Below are 14,623 nucleotides of genomic sequence, written 5' to 3'. Positions count from 1 at the left end.
ACTGTGTGGCTGATTCATTGAGTTCTCTAATTTTCTTAGGGCTGATTGTATAAGAATGTAAAAAGAAAAGGTTGTAAACAATGGCTTCATTTCTCAAATTGCTAGATACCAAGCTTAATTTTTTGAGTACCTAGAATCCAGTTGTAAAGGTGATAATTGTTTATATTGATTGCAGAATACACTTAATTCTACTTTTAATTAAGTACTGTTGTTATTTTAGAAGATTAAAAAAGATTTCTACAGTTTTAAAACTTAATGTATTTTCTCTTTTGTCTTACCTAGCTTTACATGTGGATACCATCAAAAATGAGGCTGAGAACACGGAAGGCTTCTCAGCAGTCAAATCAAAATCACACACAGCGTGCATTGAGAGTAAAGAGGAAATACTCAGATGTGGAGGAGAACATAACCGTTGGTGGAGGAAAACTTCAGAAAAATGAAACTGGTTTACTATCCTCAATTAAAAAGTTCATTAAAGGAAGTACCCCAAAGGTATATTGTGGAAATAAGCAAGAGAAAAATCTTGATTTCATGCAGCCATTTGATAAATACCCCATTTCAATTAACAAGTTATATATGGTACAATAATTTGAAAACTGTACTCACAAATAGTATGTACCAGGTATGAACTGGGATGCCACAAGATTCAGCCCTGTAGTTTTTAGCATTTCTATTAATGGCATGGCTGAAAAAGTGGAAGGTATATAAGTGTATAATTTGCAGATGAAACAAGATAAAACACAGTAATATTAGAAGAAACAGAAATAATCTTGATAGAAAAATAATGTGAAATTAATGTGAAATAAAAAAAAATTGTTTAGGAAATTGTCCCTCTGCTAAATCTCTCTAAGGGGGGAACAGAAAAAGTGATCAGTGTAGCTGACATTTTAAAATTGGGCAGAGTGATTTTTCTATATAGAATATATATTTCTTTATTTTTATGGGCTTGGAATTTTATTTTTCCCTCTTTTTTGGCATGTTACAGCAGTGAAAAAAAATGGAACAAATAGTATGATCTAAATGGGAATTTAAATTTGAATTAGGCTTGATATGTTTGTTTGTTTTTTGCTTTTATATTTTCTGCCAAAAGCCTATGAAGTGAAAGGGTGAAAAAAGATAAATGTTGGAAATTTGATTTTCATGAAAGCAGTGCAAATGAACAGAGAAAGTTTGCTAATAATTGTAAGGTATAGTTTGGTGTATTTGTTTTGTTAAGGATGAACGAGAACATGCTGCAAAGAGAAGTAGAATTGAACGTGACATAGAGGACAACTTAATTGCATCCACTCCTCGGACAGGAGAAAAGCCTAATAAACAGCTTTCTCGAGTTAGGCGGAAAAGTCAAGCAAATGGAGGTTTGTAAATAATCCAGTCTGTAGCTGAAGGGAGGGCTTTGGTCCTTCCGGCATTGATTCTTTGGACCTTGGCTTCAGAGAAGAAGGGAACGATTGCAAAACTCCTGATAATGTGCAGGAGCTTACTCTGGTTTTTTTGTTTTACTTTAAACATTTTTCCTTATTGTGTAAACTAATTTTCTTAAACATCTGAGCTAAACCATGATGCCGGGTTTGTGGATTGGAAACTAATGCTTAAGAAAGTGAGGTCTCCAGAGCACAGAGAAAGAGAATGAACACTCACGTATGACCACATTATTCCCTTTACACAATTAATAGGATAAATTTCTCTTTCATGAAAATGAGCCTCCCTGTAAAGCAGTGGCCTCTCACCTCTCACTGCGTGGCCCAGTTTCTGGAATACTGCCAATCCACAGAGCGGGGGTTGGGGAGCCCTACTGTAAAGGGACCCTGTGGTTTTGCTTTGCTAGCCATATAAGCAGTTTATAATTACCTATTTACAGTTACCTCTCAGCACAAACCAATGTAATAAGCAGTGTATTTATAACAATGTGATGAAAAAAAAATGATGCCAACGTCAGATTTATTTACAAATACTTATCTGTGTGTTTATTTATATAAAATTTATTGGCTGCTCATCTTATCTCAGGATAACTCATTTATTTTATTTATCAATTATAGTGACAGGCCATTTCCCTTACCGAAGGACTGCTCATATGATCTGAATTAACAGTTTACAGTAAAACACCACCTGCAGCTTTTAGCTCACTTTCTTATAGTATTCTGTGTGTTTCTTAAAGATTTCTGCATGGCAAGTCAACCGGAGTTTCCCAGACTACAAGTTAGCCAATTCTGAATCTCCATTGCCTTGGATACCATGAGCCATAAGCGTATCAGCCTTGGCTTTCTAAGGTTTAATTCCTGCAGTATGTTTATGCACATCTAGGAATCTGATATTTAATTGAAACTTTGTCACTCCTACCTACCTTGGAAAAATCACACTAGAAACTTGGTGCATTTTTTGTTTGTCTGTTCCAGAAGCTGGGAATTATGAAATGGCAAACCAGCATGTCCGGCAAAATGGAAAATTGGATGATAATCCCACCAGCTGCAGCCCCCCCAGGACTACATTATTGGGGACCATATTTTCTCCTGTTTTCAATTTTTTCTCACCAGCAAATAAAAATGGCAAGTACTACACAAAACTGCATTTAGCTCTTACCTGCATCTAAAATAGCGGCCTCCAATCCTTCTATCTTGGCAGCCCAGCCAGGGGGTGAGGGTGGGTTGGGGAGAGGATGGTTCTGTGAGCAGCAGGCACACGTGCAACTTCATTTGTGCATGCAGCGGGCACGTGTCCTGCCGCTCACAAGTGAAGCAATGCACACACACTCCCACTGCTTCTGCGGCTCAGTTCCAAACAGGCCAAAGCCCAGTAATGGGCCACAGCCTGGGGTTGGGCACTCCTGATCTAAAAAAATATACAATTGTTATTATGAAATAGTTGTTTCCTGTTTGGAAAAAAAGGCCGGTAGGAATATATTCTGTTGGGTTTCTACTTAGACGTTCAATCTAGAGACAGAAGAGCAGGTGAAGATGATCCTCTTAAGTTGAGAGCGCTAATATTAAGCTGGAGCTCTATTGCAGGAACAGTGGGCTCGGATTCTCCCGGCCAAGCTGTGGAGGCTGAAGAAATCGTGAAGCAGCTCGATATGGAGCAGGTGGATGAGATCATTACCAGCACTGCCGTCTCAGCCAACGGAGGAGCGCCCTACGCCAGCCAGGCAGCCCAGGTCCGAACAGCCATCAGCACCGTCTTGGAAGAAGTGGAGGATGTGGCTGACTGTGATCTGCCTCCGCTGACCGGTAAGGAGGAAGCACCATGGTTGGCTCCAGCCTGGGACCTCTCCCCCAGCCAGAGAGTCAGGAGACATGGCAGCCCCAAGTGGTTGGGAGCAGAGAAAACATTTGGCCAAACCCGTCTTTCTCCTGATTGACTTTTTTCCCTTCACTGTTTTATGCCCAGAGTCCTTAGGAATTCAGCAGTCTATAAATGGGATTAACAAATGATAAATAAATGGATATTTGGAAATTCTAGTTGTTTGTATCTACAGGTAGCCCTTGACTTACAACAGTTTGTTACGTGACCATTCGAAGTTACAATGGCACTGAAAAAAGTGATTATGACCATTTTTCACACTTAGCATTGTTGCAGCATCCCCTTGGTCGTGTGATTTACATTCAGATGCTGGACAACTGACTCATACTTATGACGGTTGCAGTATCCCAGGGTCACGTGATCCCCTTTTGTGACCTTCGGACAAGCAAAGTCAAGGGGAAACCAAATTCACTTAACTGTCTTACTTAGTTAACAACTGCAGTCATTCACTTAACAAATGTGGCAAAAAGTTGTAAAATGTGGCAAAACTCAGGGTAATAAATGTCTTACTTAATATAAATTTTGGGCTTAATTGTCAACTACCTGTACTCACTTGAGCATGAATATATTCCGACAAACAATTGCATTCCACTTCATCTACACATGTCCACAAACACTACCTCAAAGCCAAGGGCAGAATCACTAAAGCTAATAAGAATTTAACTTGATAATATTGTTTTCAGTTTAAGGTCTGTATTTATTTACTTAATGGAACATTTATATCAGACCGATCAAATGACGTATCAAAACTGAATTCTACAATACAATAGGACATCATAATATTGCAGTGTGAAAGAAAACAGATGGTAACCATATCCTTAGTAGGCACTTAAACTGCCAAAGGTTTGGTTTAAAAAGACTCATATTTGACTCTGCACATAGTTTTCATCATGTCGGTAACTTTCATCTATTAAAACCCACCTGTGAAATTATACCCGGCCCTCACTGCAAATATTCCTAACCATTTAGAGCTTGATATGTAAAATAGATATATCTGTTTTAAGAGTCAAATTATAAGCCTTAAAAATATTGATATTAGTTCTTAAGAAAAGTGGAAGACAAAACATTCCATACCAAATAGAAATATTTTAGTAACTAAATGATCGACCATTGTTGAGATAAAATTTCCCTTTTCTTCCTATAAAGTAATGAGGAACTTTTTGTGTTTTGTTAGCACCAGTATCTCCAGACAGTGGTTATTCATCAGCTCATGCAGAAGCCACCTATGAAGAAGACTGGGAAGTCTTTGATCCGTATGTGTCCATAGTCTGCGTCTGTGTCTTTTCATAAATGAAAATATTTATGATATTGAATTCAGCTGGTGCCTGCTGGCGGAACAGTAGCTAAGATTGTCCCTCTGTAAAACCAAAGAAGGGAGAAATAGCATACTTGAAGAGCCCTAAATCTTGGGGGGAGGGTATATTTATAAGAGAAGAACCATAGAAAAGGAGCGTTGGTCTAGGTAGAATAGTTAAGTTCTGTAGTTATAGTTATATAACTGTATAGTTACATGGTTCATTTAGTAAATCTGTGGGTAGATTTATTATTATATATGCCTTTATCATAGTTTAAGTATTCTCTGATAAATGATCAAGCCATGATGTGACTCATCTTTAGGTACTACTTCATCAAACATGTTCCACCGCTAACAGAAGAACAACTTAATCGGAAGCCTGCTCTTCCATTGAAAACCAGAAGTACTCCAGAGTTCTCGTTAGTTCTAGACTTGGTAAGAAAAGCCTATTTGGTTGCTTGCTTCACTTTTGAAGGAAAGATAGTCTCTCTTTGGCAAACTGTAAATTATAGGGCTATTTCAGAGAACACCTTCTTTTCTGTCCTTCTGCTAAATTGACTCATTTTTTAAACTATTTGTAGGATGAAACATTAGTCCACTGTAGTCTAAATGAATTGGAAGATGCTGCACTCACGTTTCCAGTCCTTTTCCAGGATGTCATTTACCAGGTAATCCAAATCATGTTAAGGTGAAGTGGCTCCTAAGAAACTAAAGGAAAAACATTATGAATCTGACATCTTTTTGCTCTCCTAAAAGGTTGGTAATTTAGCGGCATTGGTTATGCTCTATGAAGTATTGTTAAGCAAGCCGTCAGATCTTAGAGGAGTTGTGGCATATGGATTACTACTTTGACACTTTCCATATAATTCCATTGAAAAACTGTCATCCATTAGGAAGCTCGAAGCATTTTTCTTAAGCAGCTTTCCTCCTTGCCTGGAGGTGATGAAAAAGGCCTTCTAAATCTATATGTTTATTTGATAAAACAAGAGGTTCTTAAGGGGAAGTTAGCCTTGGGAATGACTTGCTTTTAGAAGTAGATCCATTCCTTCATTCCTAGTTGGGTGCTGTTATGTGGCCAGAGTTGCTTTGTGGATGATGAAGCCTGCCAGATTGCTAGCTGTTGGTTGTTGTGCTTCGCAACATATTCTTTGCTCTCATCTACGATGCATTCAACAATTCTGCCAGTGAAGAACAGGGGAAGGAGGAGGAAGAGAAGGAGGTGTATTCCAGCACTGCCAAAGATGCTGCACTGACCCCAGCTGTTGTTCTCAGGTCCCTATTGTGTGATGTACCTGGGAGTAGCAACAGCTTCCCTCCATGTAGTTCTCACGATATTGGACCCCTCTAGTAACTTTGGAGAATGACATCAGACATCTTAAACGGACACTTGTCCAGGTATTTTACCCTAATTTTAAAACTTGTCTTTTGTTTTATTTACAATCCTTCAACATCCTGAAACATAACATGAGATCTTCCAAAATACACACAAACATGGGTTTCTTAGCTTCTCTCTGGTTATGGCAGTAGTCAAAATCCTCTTCCTTTACACGCACTTAGAAAATGTAGTTACCCATTCTGGATAGTAAAAGGAAGAGCCAATACGTGGATTATGCCTTTTTTTGTATTGTAGCTAGAATGTTTTTCATCTCTTGCCTATGGTATATATTATTCAGAATATCCATGTCTTTCTTGGTAAGTATTCTTTACAAAAGAATACTTATTTTGAAATAATAAAAGAAATGTAAAATTTGCATTTGCCAGACCCTAAATCTTGCTGGAAGCCTATCTTTGATTCTTAGCACTTTTTTTCTTAATAAGTGCAGGCCTTGTACCATACAACCTCACTTTGATATTCAGGGACATTTTTCTGGGACGTCATCTGGGGCTTCTTAATCACTTCCCCAGAGTAAGCTGCAATTGTGAATATCTCAGAATCGGTCCCAATATGTCATTGAGGAGCTCAAGACAAGTGGTTGTATGTGGTAGAGTTTCCTGTAAGCCAGTTTCTAAGTCCCTGTGCTTAGGGAGCATTTGTTGTCATCTAAGACCAGAGTGAGCACTGAGGATGCCTCTGAAGAGTCACATCCTTTTAACTTATTTTATCTTAGTGTCTTATTATTCTTGCTAACTCTTGAAACATTTTACACAATCTGAAAAATGGTTGAATACATGAAGAAGAAATGTCAGCATTCTTAAATAAGTCCACAAATGCATTTATTTCAGCAGGAGTCTTGAGTAATTGACCTACTTCGTTAGCTCAATTTGTTTGCCTTTAATATAAATAATACATTGTGGTGTAGTGATCAATCATAGTGCTAAAGTATTGCACCACTACAACCTGTGTAACCTGAGAGGAAGGTGCAATTGAGAAATGACCTCTGGTAAGTCTAGGTAGGGATGGAGTATGGTGGAAGGTCTTCAGTTGTTTTTCATGGTCCTCAAGCAGTATTGAATGTGTGTGTCTTAACGACAGAGGGATGACTTGAAGTTCTGGATCATGAATTTTCTTTTTTTTGCTCTCTAATATGCCGTTTAGAATTATTATGAAGGCCAAAGTTGGTAACTGAAATGTATGTAGCTGTTGCTTAATATGAATGACTGATATCAACAAAAAGAATATTCGTAGCTCACGGTTGACATGAGGGGTCCTTGGTGCTCTCTAAACTTGGTTATTTTCTTGCAGATGTTTCATTAACCAAACTAGGTGACATCATCAGTGTTGGTAAGGAATGGGGCTCGCTCTCAATCTATATTCTGGTGGCGTGCCAGCAGTGTGTTAGTGGGAGTAGTCTCGGAGGTTCTTTGGTTGGGCCGTTTACTGTTACCTTGTTAGACAGGTCCTTGATAGGGGTATTGTTTGCTTCTTGATTGTTGGTTTGATGTTAATCTAGTCTCATCTGAGTTTTGATTGTTGGTGGGGGAGGTGTTTCGGTCTTTGTTCTCTTTCAGGCTTGTTAATGTTCCCTTTTCAACAGTATGTAGATGTTGTCTACAATCAAGACTCAAAGAATGGAATGGAATGGAATAGGAATAGGGAGTTGGAAGAGACCTTGAAGGTCTTCTGGTCCAACCCCCTGCTCAGGTAGGAGACCCTGTACCATTTCAGTCAAATGGTTCTCCAATCTCTTCCAGAGATTGGAACATTTATAACTTCTGGAGGCAAATTGTTCCACTGATTAATTGTTCTGTCTTCTTAGTTCTAGGTTACTTCTCTCCTTAATTAGTTTCCATCCACTGCTTCTTGTCCTGCCCTCAGATGCTTTGGAGAATAGCTTGACTCCCTCTTCTTTGTGGCAGCCCCTCAGATATTGGAACCCTGCTATCATGTCACTCCTAGTCCTTCTTTTCATTAAGCTAGACATAATCAATTCCAGCAACCGTTCTTTATAGGTTTTAGCCTCCTAATCACCTTCGTTGCTCTTTTCTGCACTCTTTCTAGAGTCTCAACACTTTTTTTTACATCGTGGTGACTAAAACTGGATGCAGGATTCCAAGTGTGGCCTTACCGGCATTATTAAGTAGTATTAACACTTCACGTGGTCTTGATTCTATCCCTCTGTTTATGTAGCCTAGAACTGTGTTGGCTGAAAAGGTTCCAACTAATGAACCCAAGAAAATCGGAACTTTGAGGCCAAGCACTTCCTCAAAGAACTTCTGTAAATCATATGACCACACTTGGTTGAAATCCAACTCTGAATCTTTGTTTCAGCATAATTAAATGTATAAGCATAAATCCAGTGTCGCTGGTCACGTTGGCCAATTAGATTAATTGGTGGGCTCCTCGTGCACTCTTCTCGCTTTCCCTCCATCACCTAGGACTGTGATGGCGAACCTATGCCACAGATGGCACAAGGAGCCATTTGTCCGGGCACGCAAGGTGTTGCCCTGTCAGCTGGCCAGTATGCATGCGGGTGCTGGCCAGCTGACTTCGGCCTTCTTTTGAGGCCATTTTCCGCCCACTTCAGGAGCTTCTGGAGCATGAAAAACCGGCCCTATGGGCAAACCAGAAGTTTGGAAACTTACTTCCGGTTTTAGCACTCCGGAGCCTTCAGAGAAGCCTCCTGAAGGCCCCTGAAGGCTCCAGAGGGCTAAAACCAGTTTGGGAACAGACTTCCGGTTTGCCAATAGCACTGGTTTTCGCACTCTGGAGGGGCGGGGGAGGCTGTTTTTGCCCTCACCAGGCTCCTATAAAGCCTCTGAAGCCTGGTGTGGGTGAAGAAAGCACACCAAAAGGGGGGGGGGGAGCACTGGTTGTGCTCGCAAGCGCGCTGGGGTCGTGTGCATAACATGGGTGTGGCACGCCCATGCACGACCCCCCCCACACACACTTTTGGCATGCGAGCCACAAAAGGTTCGCCATCACTGACCTAGGAGATGGCCTTGGTTCTCACGAGGAAGTTCAATGTTGGGTCTAGTAGTGCATTCCAACCTCCTTCCTGCTCCCATACAGTGTGACAATGATGAACCAGGAAAATGGCCTCTAGCAGGTTTAGTTCAGTGTTGACATTGGCTTTTTGGCAGCTGCAGCACACTTACTGGCGCATATTTAAGTGATTGTCCACTAGAACTCGAAGATCCCTCACAGTTACTACTATTGAGCGAAATATCATATGTACTGTACCTGTGCATTTTGTTTTTCTTGCCTAAATGTAGAACCTTACTCTTTTCACCATTGAATTTCATTTTGTTAGAAAGCACCCAATGTCCAGTTTGTCAAAATCCTTCTGTATCTTTAGCCTATCTTCTGGAGTGTTGCTATTCCTGCCAGCTTGGTGTCATCTGCAAATTTGATGAGTTCCCCATCTATCCCCTCCTTCAAATCATTGTTGAAGATGTTGAAGTGAACTGGGCCTAAAACAGAGCCTTGGGGTGCCCCACTGAATACTTCCCTCCATGTAGATGCAGTTCCATTGAGGGCTACACATTGATTGTGGTTGGTCAGCCAGTTACGAATCCATCATGAATTAATGATCATGGACAAGAAATTTGCTTTTCACACTTTATAATTAAATACAGGTAGTCCTTGACTTATGATGACAATTGAGACCCAAAATTTGGATTTGGATTTTATTGGTCTTGTATGCCGCCCACTCCCGAAGGACTCCGGGCGGCTTACAATAAAAGAGGGAAGGGGGATAAATAAGACAATACAAAATATAAAATACCACAACATTCACAGTTAAAGTGGGGCTGGATACTTCAACAGCCCCAGGCCTGCCGGAACAGCCAGGATTTAATAGCATTACGGAAGGCCAGGAGGGTAGTAAGGGTCCGGATCTCAGCGGGGAGATTGTTCCAGAGGCCTGGAGCTGCAACAGAGAAGGCTCTCCCCCGGGGGGTCGCCAGCTGGCATTGGCTGGCAGATGGAATCCGGAGAAGGCCTAGTCTGTGCGATCGAATCGGTCTTTGGGAGGTAATTGGCAGGAGGCGGTCTTTCAGGTACCCAGGTCCGATGCCATGCAGGGCTTTAAAAGTAACGACTAGCACCTTGAAGCGCGTCCGGAGACCAATGGGCAGCCAGTGCAGCTCGCGGAGGATAGGTGTAACATCGGTGTACCTAGGTGCACCCACAATCGCTCGCGCGGCTGCGTTCTGGACTAACTGAAGTCTTCGAACGCTCTTCAAGGGCAGCCCCATGTAGAGTGCGTTACAGTAATCCAGTCTTGAGGTGACGAGGGCGTGAGTGACTGTCCGAAGGGCTTCCCGGTCCAGGTAGGGCCGCAATTGGTGCACCAGGCTAATCTGGGCAAAGGTCCCCCTGGTCACAGCTGACAAGTGATGTTCTAACGTCAGCTGTGGATCCAGGAGGACTCCCAAATTGCGAACCCTCTCTGAGGGGCGAATGCTTTCACCCCCCCCCCCCCCTGGCTAAGAGATGGAATAGCTGGACCATTTTTGGGAGGGAGCATCAATAGCCACTCAGTCTTGTTGGGATTGAGTGCAAGCTTGTTCGTTCCCATCCAGACCCTAACAGCCTCCAGGGACTGGCACATCACTTCTACTGCTTCACTGAGTTGGCACGGGGCGGACAGATACAGTTGCGTATCGTCCACGTATTGGTGGTATTTAATCCCGTGCCGTTGTATGATCTCACCCAGGGGCTTCATGTAGATGTTAAATAGGAGCAGGGACAGGACCGAACCCTGCGGCACCCCATAATTGAGCGGCCTAGGGGTCGACCTCTGTCCTCTGACCAACACCGACTGCGACCTGTCCGAGAGGTAGGAGGAGAACCACCGAAGGACGGTGCCTCTCACTCCCACCTCCCGTAACCGTTGCAGAAGGATACCATGGTCGATGGTATCGAAGGCCACTGAGAGGTCAAGGAGCACTAGGATAGAGGAATGACCTCTATCCCTGGCTCGCCAGAGATCATCGATCAGTGTGACCAAAGCAGTTTCCGTGCTGTAACCAGGCCTGAAACCGGACTGAAAGGAGTCCAGATAATCGGTTTCATCCAAGGACCGCCGGAGTTGAAAGGCCACCACTTTCTCAACAACCTTCCCCACGAAGGGGGAGGTTGGAGACTGGACGATAGTTACTTAAAATGGCTGGGTCCAGGGAAGGCTTCTACAGGAGGGGTCTCACCACCGCATCCTTTAGGAGGAGCGGGAAAGAACCCTCCCGGAGAGAGGTGTCAACTATCCTCTGGATCCAGCCACATGTTATCTCCCTGCTGGTCGAGACCAGTCAGGAGGGGCACGGGTCCAGCATACATGTGTAGGCACTCACCGCTCCCATGGCCTTGTCCACTTCCTCAGGAGTGACAAGTTGAAACTCTCTCCATAAAATCCGCTCAAGACCTTCCCCCGGTACCTCAGCTGGTACCATGCAATTGGAGTCCAGATCTGTCTGAATCCGAGCGACTTTATCCATTAGAAACTGAACAAATTCCTCAGCTCTACCTTGTAAAGGGTCGTCCGCCTCCCTCCCTTTCAGGAGGGTGCGGGTTATTCTAAACAAGGCGGCTGGGCGCGATTCAGCGGATGCAATAAGAGCGGCAAAATGCGCACATTTCGCCACCCGTATTGCCACGAGATAGGTCCTGATATAGGCTCTCATCACTGCTCGGTCTGACTCAGAGTTACTGGCCCTCCAGCGGCGCTCTAGGCGTCTCTTTTGGCGCTTCATCTCCCGGAGTTCCTCGATAAACCAAGCGGCCCTCCTGGATCCACAACCTCGGAGGGGCCGCAAAGGCGCGATCTGGTTTAGAGCCCCCGCTGCCGCTGTATTCCAGGCAGCGACCAAGGACTCCGCCGGACTGTGGATGAGACGTCAGGTATTTCTCCAAGCGCCGCCCGAAATCCCATAGGGTCCATCAGGCGCCTGGGGCGGAACCACCTAATCGGTTCCCCCTCCCTACAGTGGGGGATTGGCTTCCGAAAGTCAAGCCTCAGTAGGGAGTGATCAGACCATGACAAGGGCAAGATCTCAATGCCCTTCAAATCTAGATCACGTCTCCACTGCTCCGAGAGGAATACGAGGTCAAGCGTGTGACCCGCTGAGTGAGTCGGACCCTGAATTACTTGGGTCAAGTCCATGGCTGTCATGGAAGCCATGAACTCCTGCGCCCCATCAGAGTGCTCACCGAGCGAGGGCAGGTTGAAATCCCCCAGCACCATAAGCCTGGGGAACTCTACCGCCAGCTCGGCTACTGACTCAAGGAGCGAGGGGAAGGCTGTTGCAACACTGTTGGGAGGTAGGTACATTAGCAACAAGCCCACTTGACCTGCAAGGTACAACTTCACCAGCAGGGACTCACACCCGACAAGCTCGGGAGCAGGGATCCTACGAGGAACCAATGACCCTCAGATGATGACGGCCACTCCCCCACCCCTTCTCTGGGGTCGCGGCTGATGAAGCACCTGAAACCCTTCTGGTGGGGGGACTCCTCCCTCTGGGCCCAGCCAGGTTTCAGTAATACATGCCAGGTCTGCCCCCTCGTCTAATATTATGTCCCGGATGAGGGGAGCTTTGTGAACAACAGACCTGGCATTTAGCAACAGCAGCCTGAGACCAGGGCCCTGACAACTCTCGCCATCTGTTCCTGGAATGGAGATAACAGGGCCGGAAGAGGGGATCGCTGTGACGTAGTGAACTCTCCTTCCCCGGTAATGGCTAGCCGTGAAGCTCCCGTCGTACCTGCCCCTCCCCGTAATGACCGTAATGCTCCGGCCCGTAGACCCCATTTCCCCTCTCACAGCCTTCGCTCCTTCCGACAGGTGATTTATATCAGTCATTCCAGGATGGGAGGTAGGCCTGGGCTAATTTATGCTGTTAAGGAAGTTATTTATTAAGGAGTTTTGCCCTGTTTTATGACCTTTCTTGCCACAGTTGTTGTGAATCACTGCAGGTAGTAACTTGGTTGTTAAGTGAATCTGGCTTCCCCGTTGACCTTGCTTGTCAGGTGATCACATGACCCCAGGACCCCCTTGCCCCCCCCAAAAAAAGTCATATTTTTCAGTGCCATTGTAACTGAACAGTCCCTAAACGAACTGGTATAAGTTGAGAACTACCTGTAATGCCTCTTTTATTCTTTGGACCAGTCGGGTTAATTTATTACCATGCTTGGCGGAGGTTTTTGTGAGGAGATCCTGATTTGTTACTGTTCTCTGTTGGTGGGGACACTTTCAAAGGCAAGAACCATTCCCAAGGGCCTGAGCCAGTTTCTGCTCAGCATTTCACCAAAACAGAATTGGTCTTTTGTGCCTTCGGTAGGTGCTTGTCAAGTGGAAAGAGTCTTGAAGTTTTCACGACCAAAATAGACTCACTTTTTATTTGTATTTATGATCTGAGTGGTGCAGGCATGCAAATATAGTCATAGGACCTTTGATATAATGGTCATGATCTCAGCATCTGATGTCTAAGAATAATATTTATCTTAAACCATGTCTTTGCTGGTGACTTCTGGTGGAAAAGGTAGACAAAGAAAAGTGTTAACTACATAAATTCATTCAATTGAGTTTTGAGCATTGTACTTGAAAAACAAATTTCTGTTTAGTGACATAAAAAGTGCTTTTCCTGGGAATTCTGCATTGCTTGGATATAAAAATGTTGTTTCTGATAAAACTTACTTGTCAGATATGTCTAATCAGTCTGGTGAAAGTTCTGACTGAAAAAGAATTAAATTTCAAAAGTTTGTATTTATAAAAGATTATCTCTGTTATGTTTCTGTTCTAATAAACAGAATGTTCAAAGCAAAAAGGCTATTATAGCTTTGTCTTTCTACAAATATACTAATTACTATTACTTTTTCATAGATTCTTAAAAATTAAAATAAATAATGTTAATGTGTTCCATAGTTAAAATTACTTTTTGTTCTCTTTTTAGGTTTATGTGCGGTTAAGACCATTTTTCAGAGAATTCTTGGAATGTATGTCCCAAATTTATGAGGTAATGGAAGATGCTTAAAATTTTTGTGTGATACTTAAGCTCTTTACTTTTTTAGATAGTATGGATTGCAATTGCCTCTCTCTTTCTGTCCTTTAGATCATTCTTTTTACTGCTTCTAAAAAGGTCTATGCAGACAAATTGCTGAATATATTGGACCCTAAAAAGCAGCTGGTCAGGTAAGCTTGAATTGAAAGCTGTCAGATGTTATTTAACCAGAATAACAAAATAGGTATATTTAATGCTACTTTAGCATCAAAGTAATACCTAATGTGTAGTGGGGATAATAAGCTGTTAACAGCCCTGCTCTTAACATGTCTTCACATCCTTAAAATTTTTCAACCTGGATTGTTAATCTTTCACCAGTATCTGACCAAGCCCTGCAGGGTAACTTTAGCCTATAATAGTCCTTTACTTGATTTTTACTTTTCCTCCACATGCTAGAAATTGCTTCAGGGAGGCCTGCCAAATATTCTTGCTCCCAGCAGATCCAATATTTCAAGTGATGCAGGCCTGAGAAGAGGCTTGCTTTAAAGTGTTTGCCACTGGACTAGCTTCTTGCTCCTGCTTGTCCAAAGACTACCCAGCCCTCATTAGGATAATTAGGAGCAGGTCCATTCTATAAGTGGACTGCAGTTAATTCTG

General features: G+C 43.1%; 1 protein-coding gene across 3 annotated transcripts in view; it reads left to right on the top strand.

Moving 5' to 3' along the window:
* The window catches only part of CTDSPL2 (CTD small phosphatase like 2), a 36,397-nt gene that overhangs the window by 13,409 nt on the left and 8,365 nt on the right, over positions 1-14,623 (top strand). For 2 of the 3 annotated variants that reach the window (XM_032233052.1, XM_032233051.1), the window contains exons 3-11: positions 283-492; positions 1,217-1,355; positions 2,394-2,543; positions 3,003-3,221; positions 4,469-4,547; positions 4,912-5,023; positions 5,170-5,256; positions 13,919-13,981; positions 14,078-14,157. In XM_032233052.1, coding sequence (XP_032088943.1) covers positions 289-492; positions 1,217-1,355; positions 2,394-2,543; positions 3,003-3,221; positions 4,469-4,547; positions 4,912-5,023; positions 5,170-5,256; positions 13,919-13,981; positions 14,078-14,157 — 1,133 coding nt within the window. In that variant the 5' untranslated portion in view covers positions 283-288. The remainder of the gene's footprint in view (positions 1-282; positions 493-1,216; positions 1,356-2,393; positions 2,544-3,002; positions 3,222-4,468; positions 4,548-4,911; positions 5,024-5,169; positions 5,257-13,918; positions 13,982-14,077; positions 14,158-14,623) is intronic. The other variant, XM_032233053.1, reaches the window with a different exon arrangement.

Source organism: Thamnophis elegans, chromosome 16, assembly GCF_009769535.1.
Source record: "Thamnophis elegans isolate rThaEle1 chromosome 16, rThaEle1.pri, whole genome shotgun sequence".
NCBI classification, from domain to species: Eukaryota; Metazoa; Chordata; class Lepidosauria; order Squamata; family Colubridae; genus Thamnophis; species Thamnophis elegans.
The sequence above is the reverse complement of the archived record's forward strand: the minus strand, read 5'-3'. Positions and strand labels throughout refer to the sequence as shown.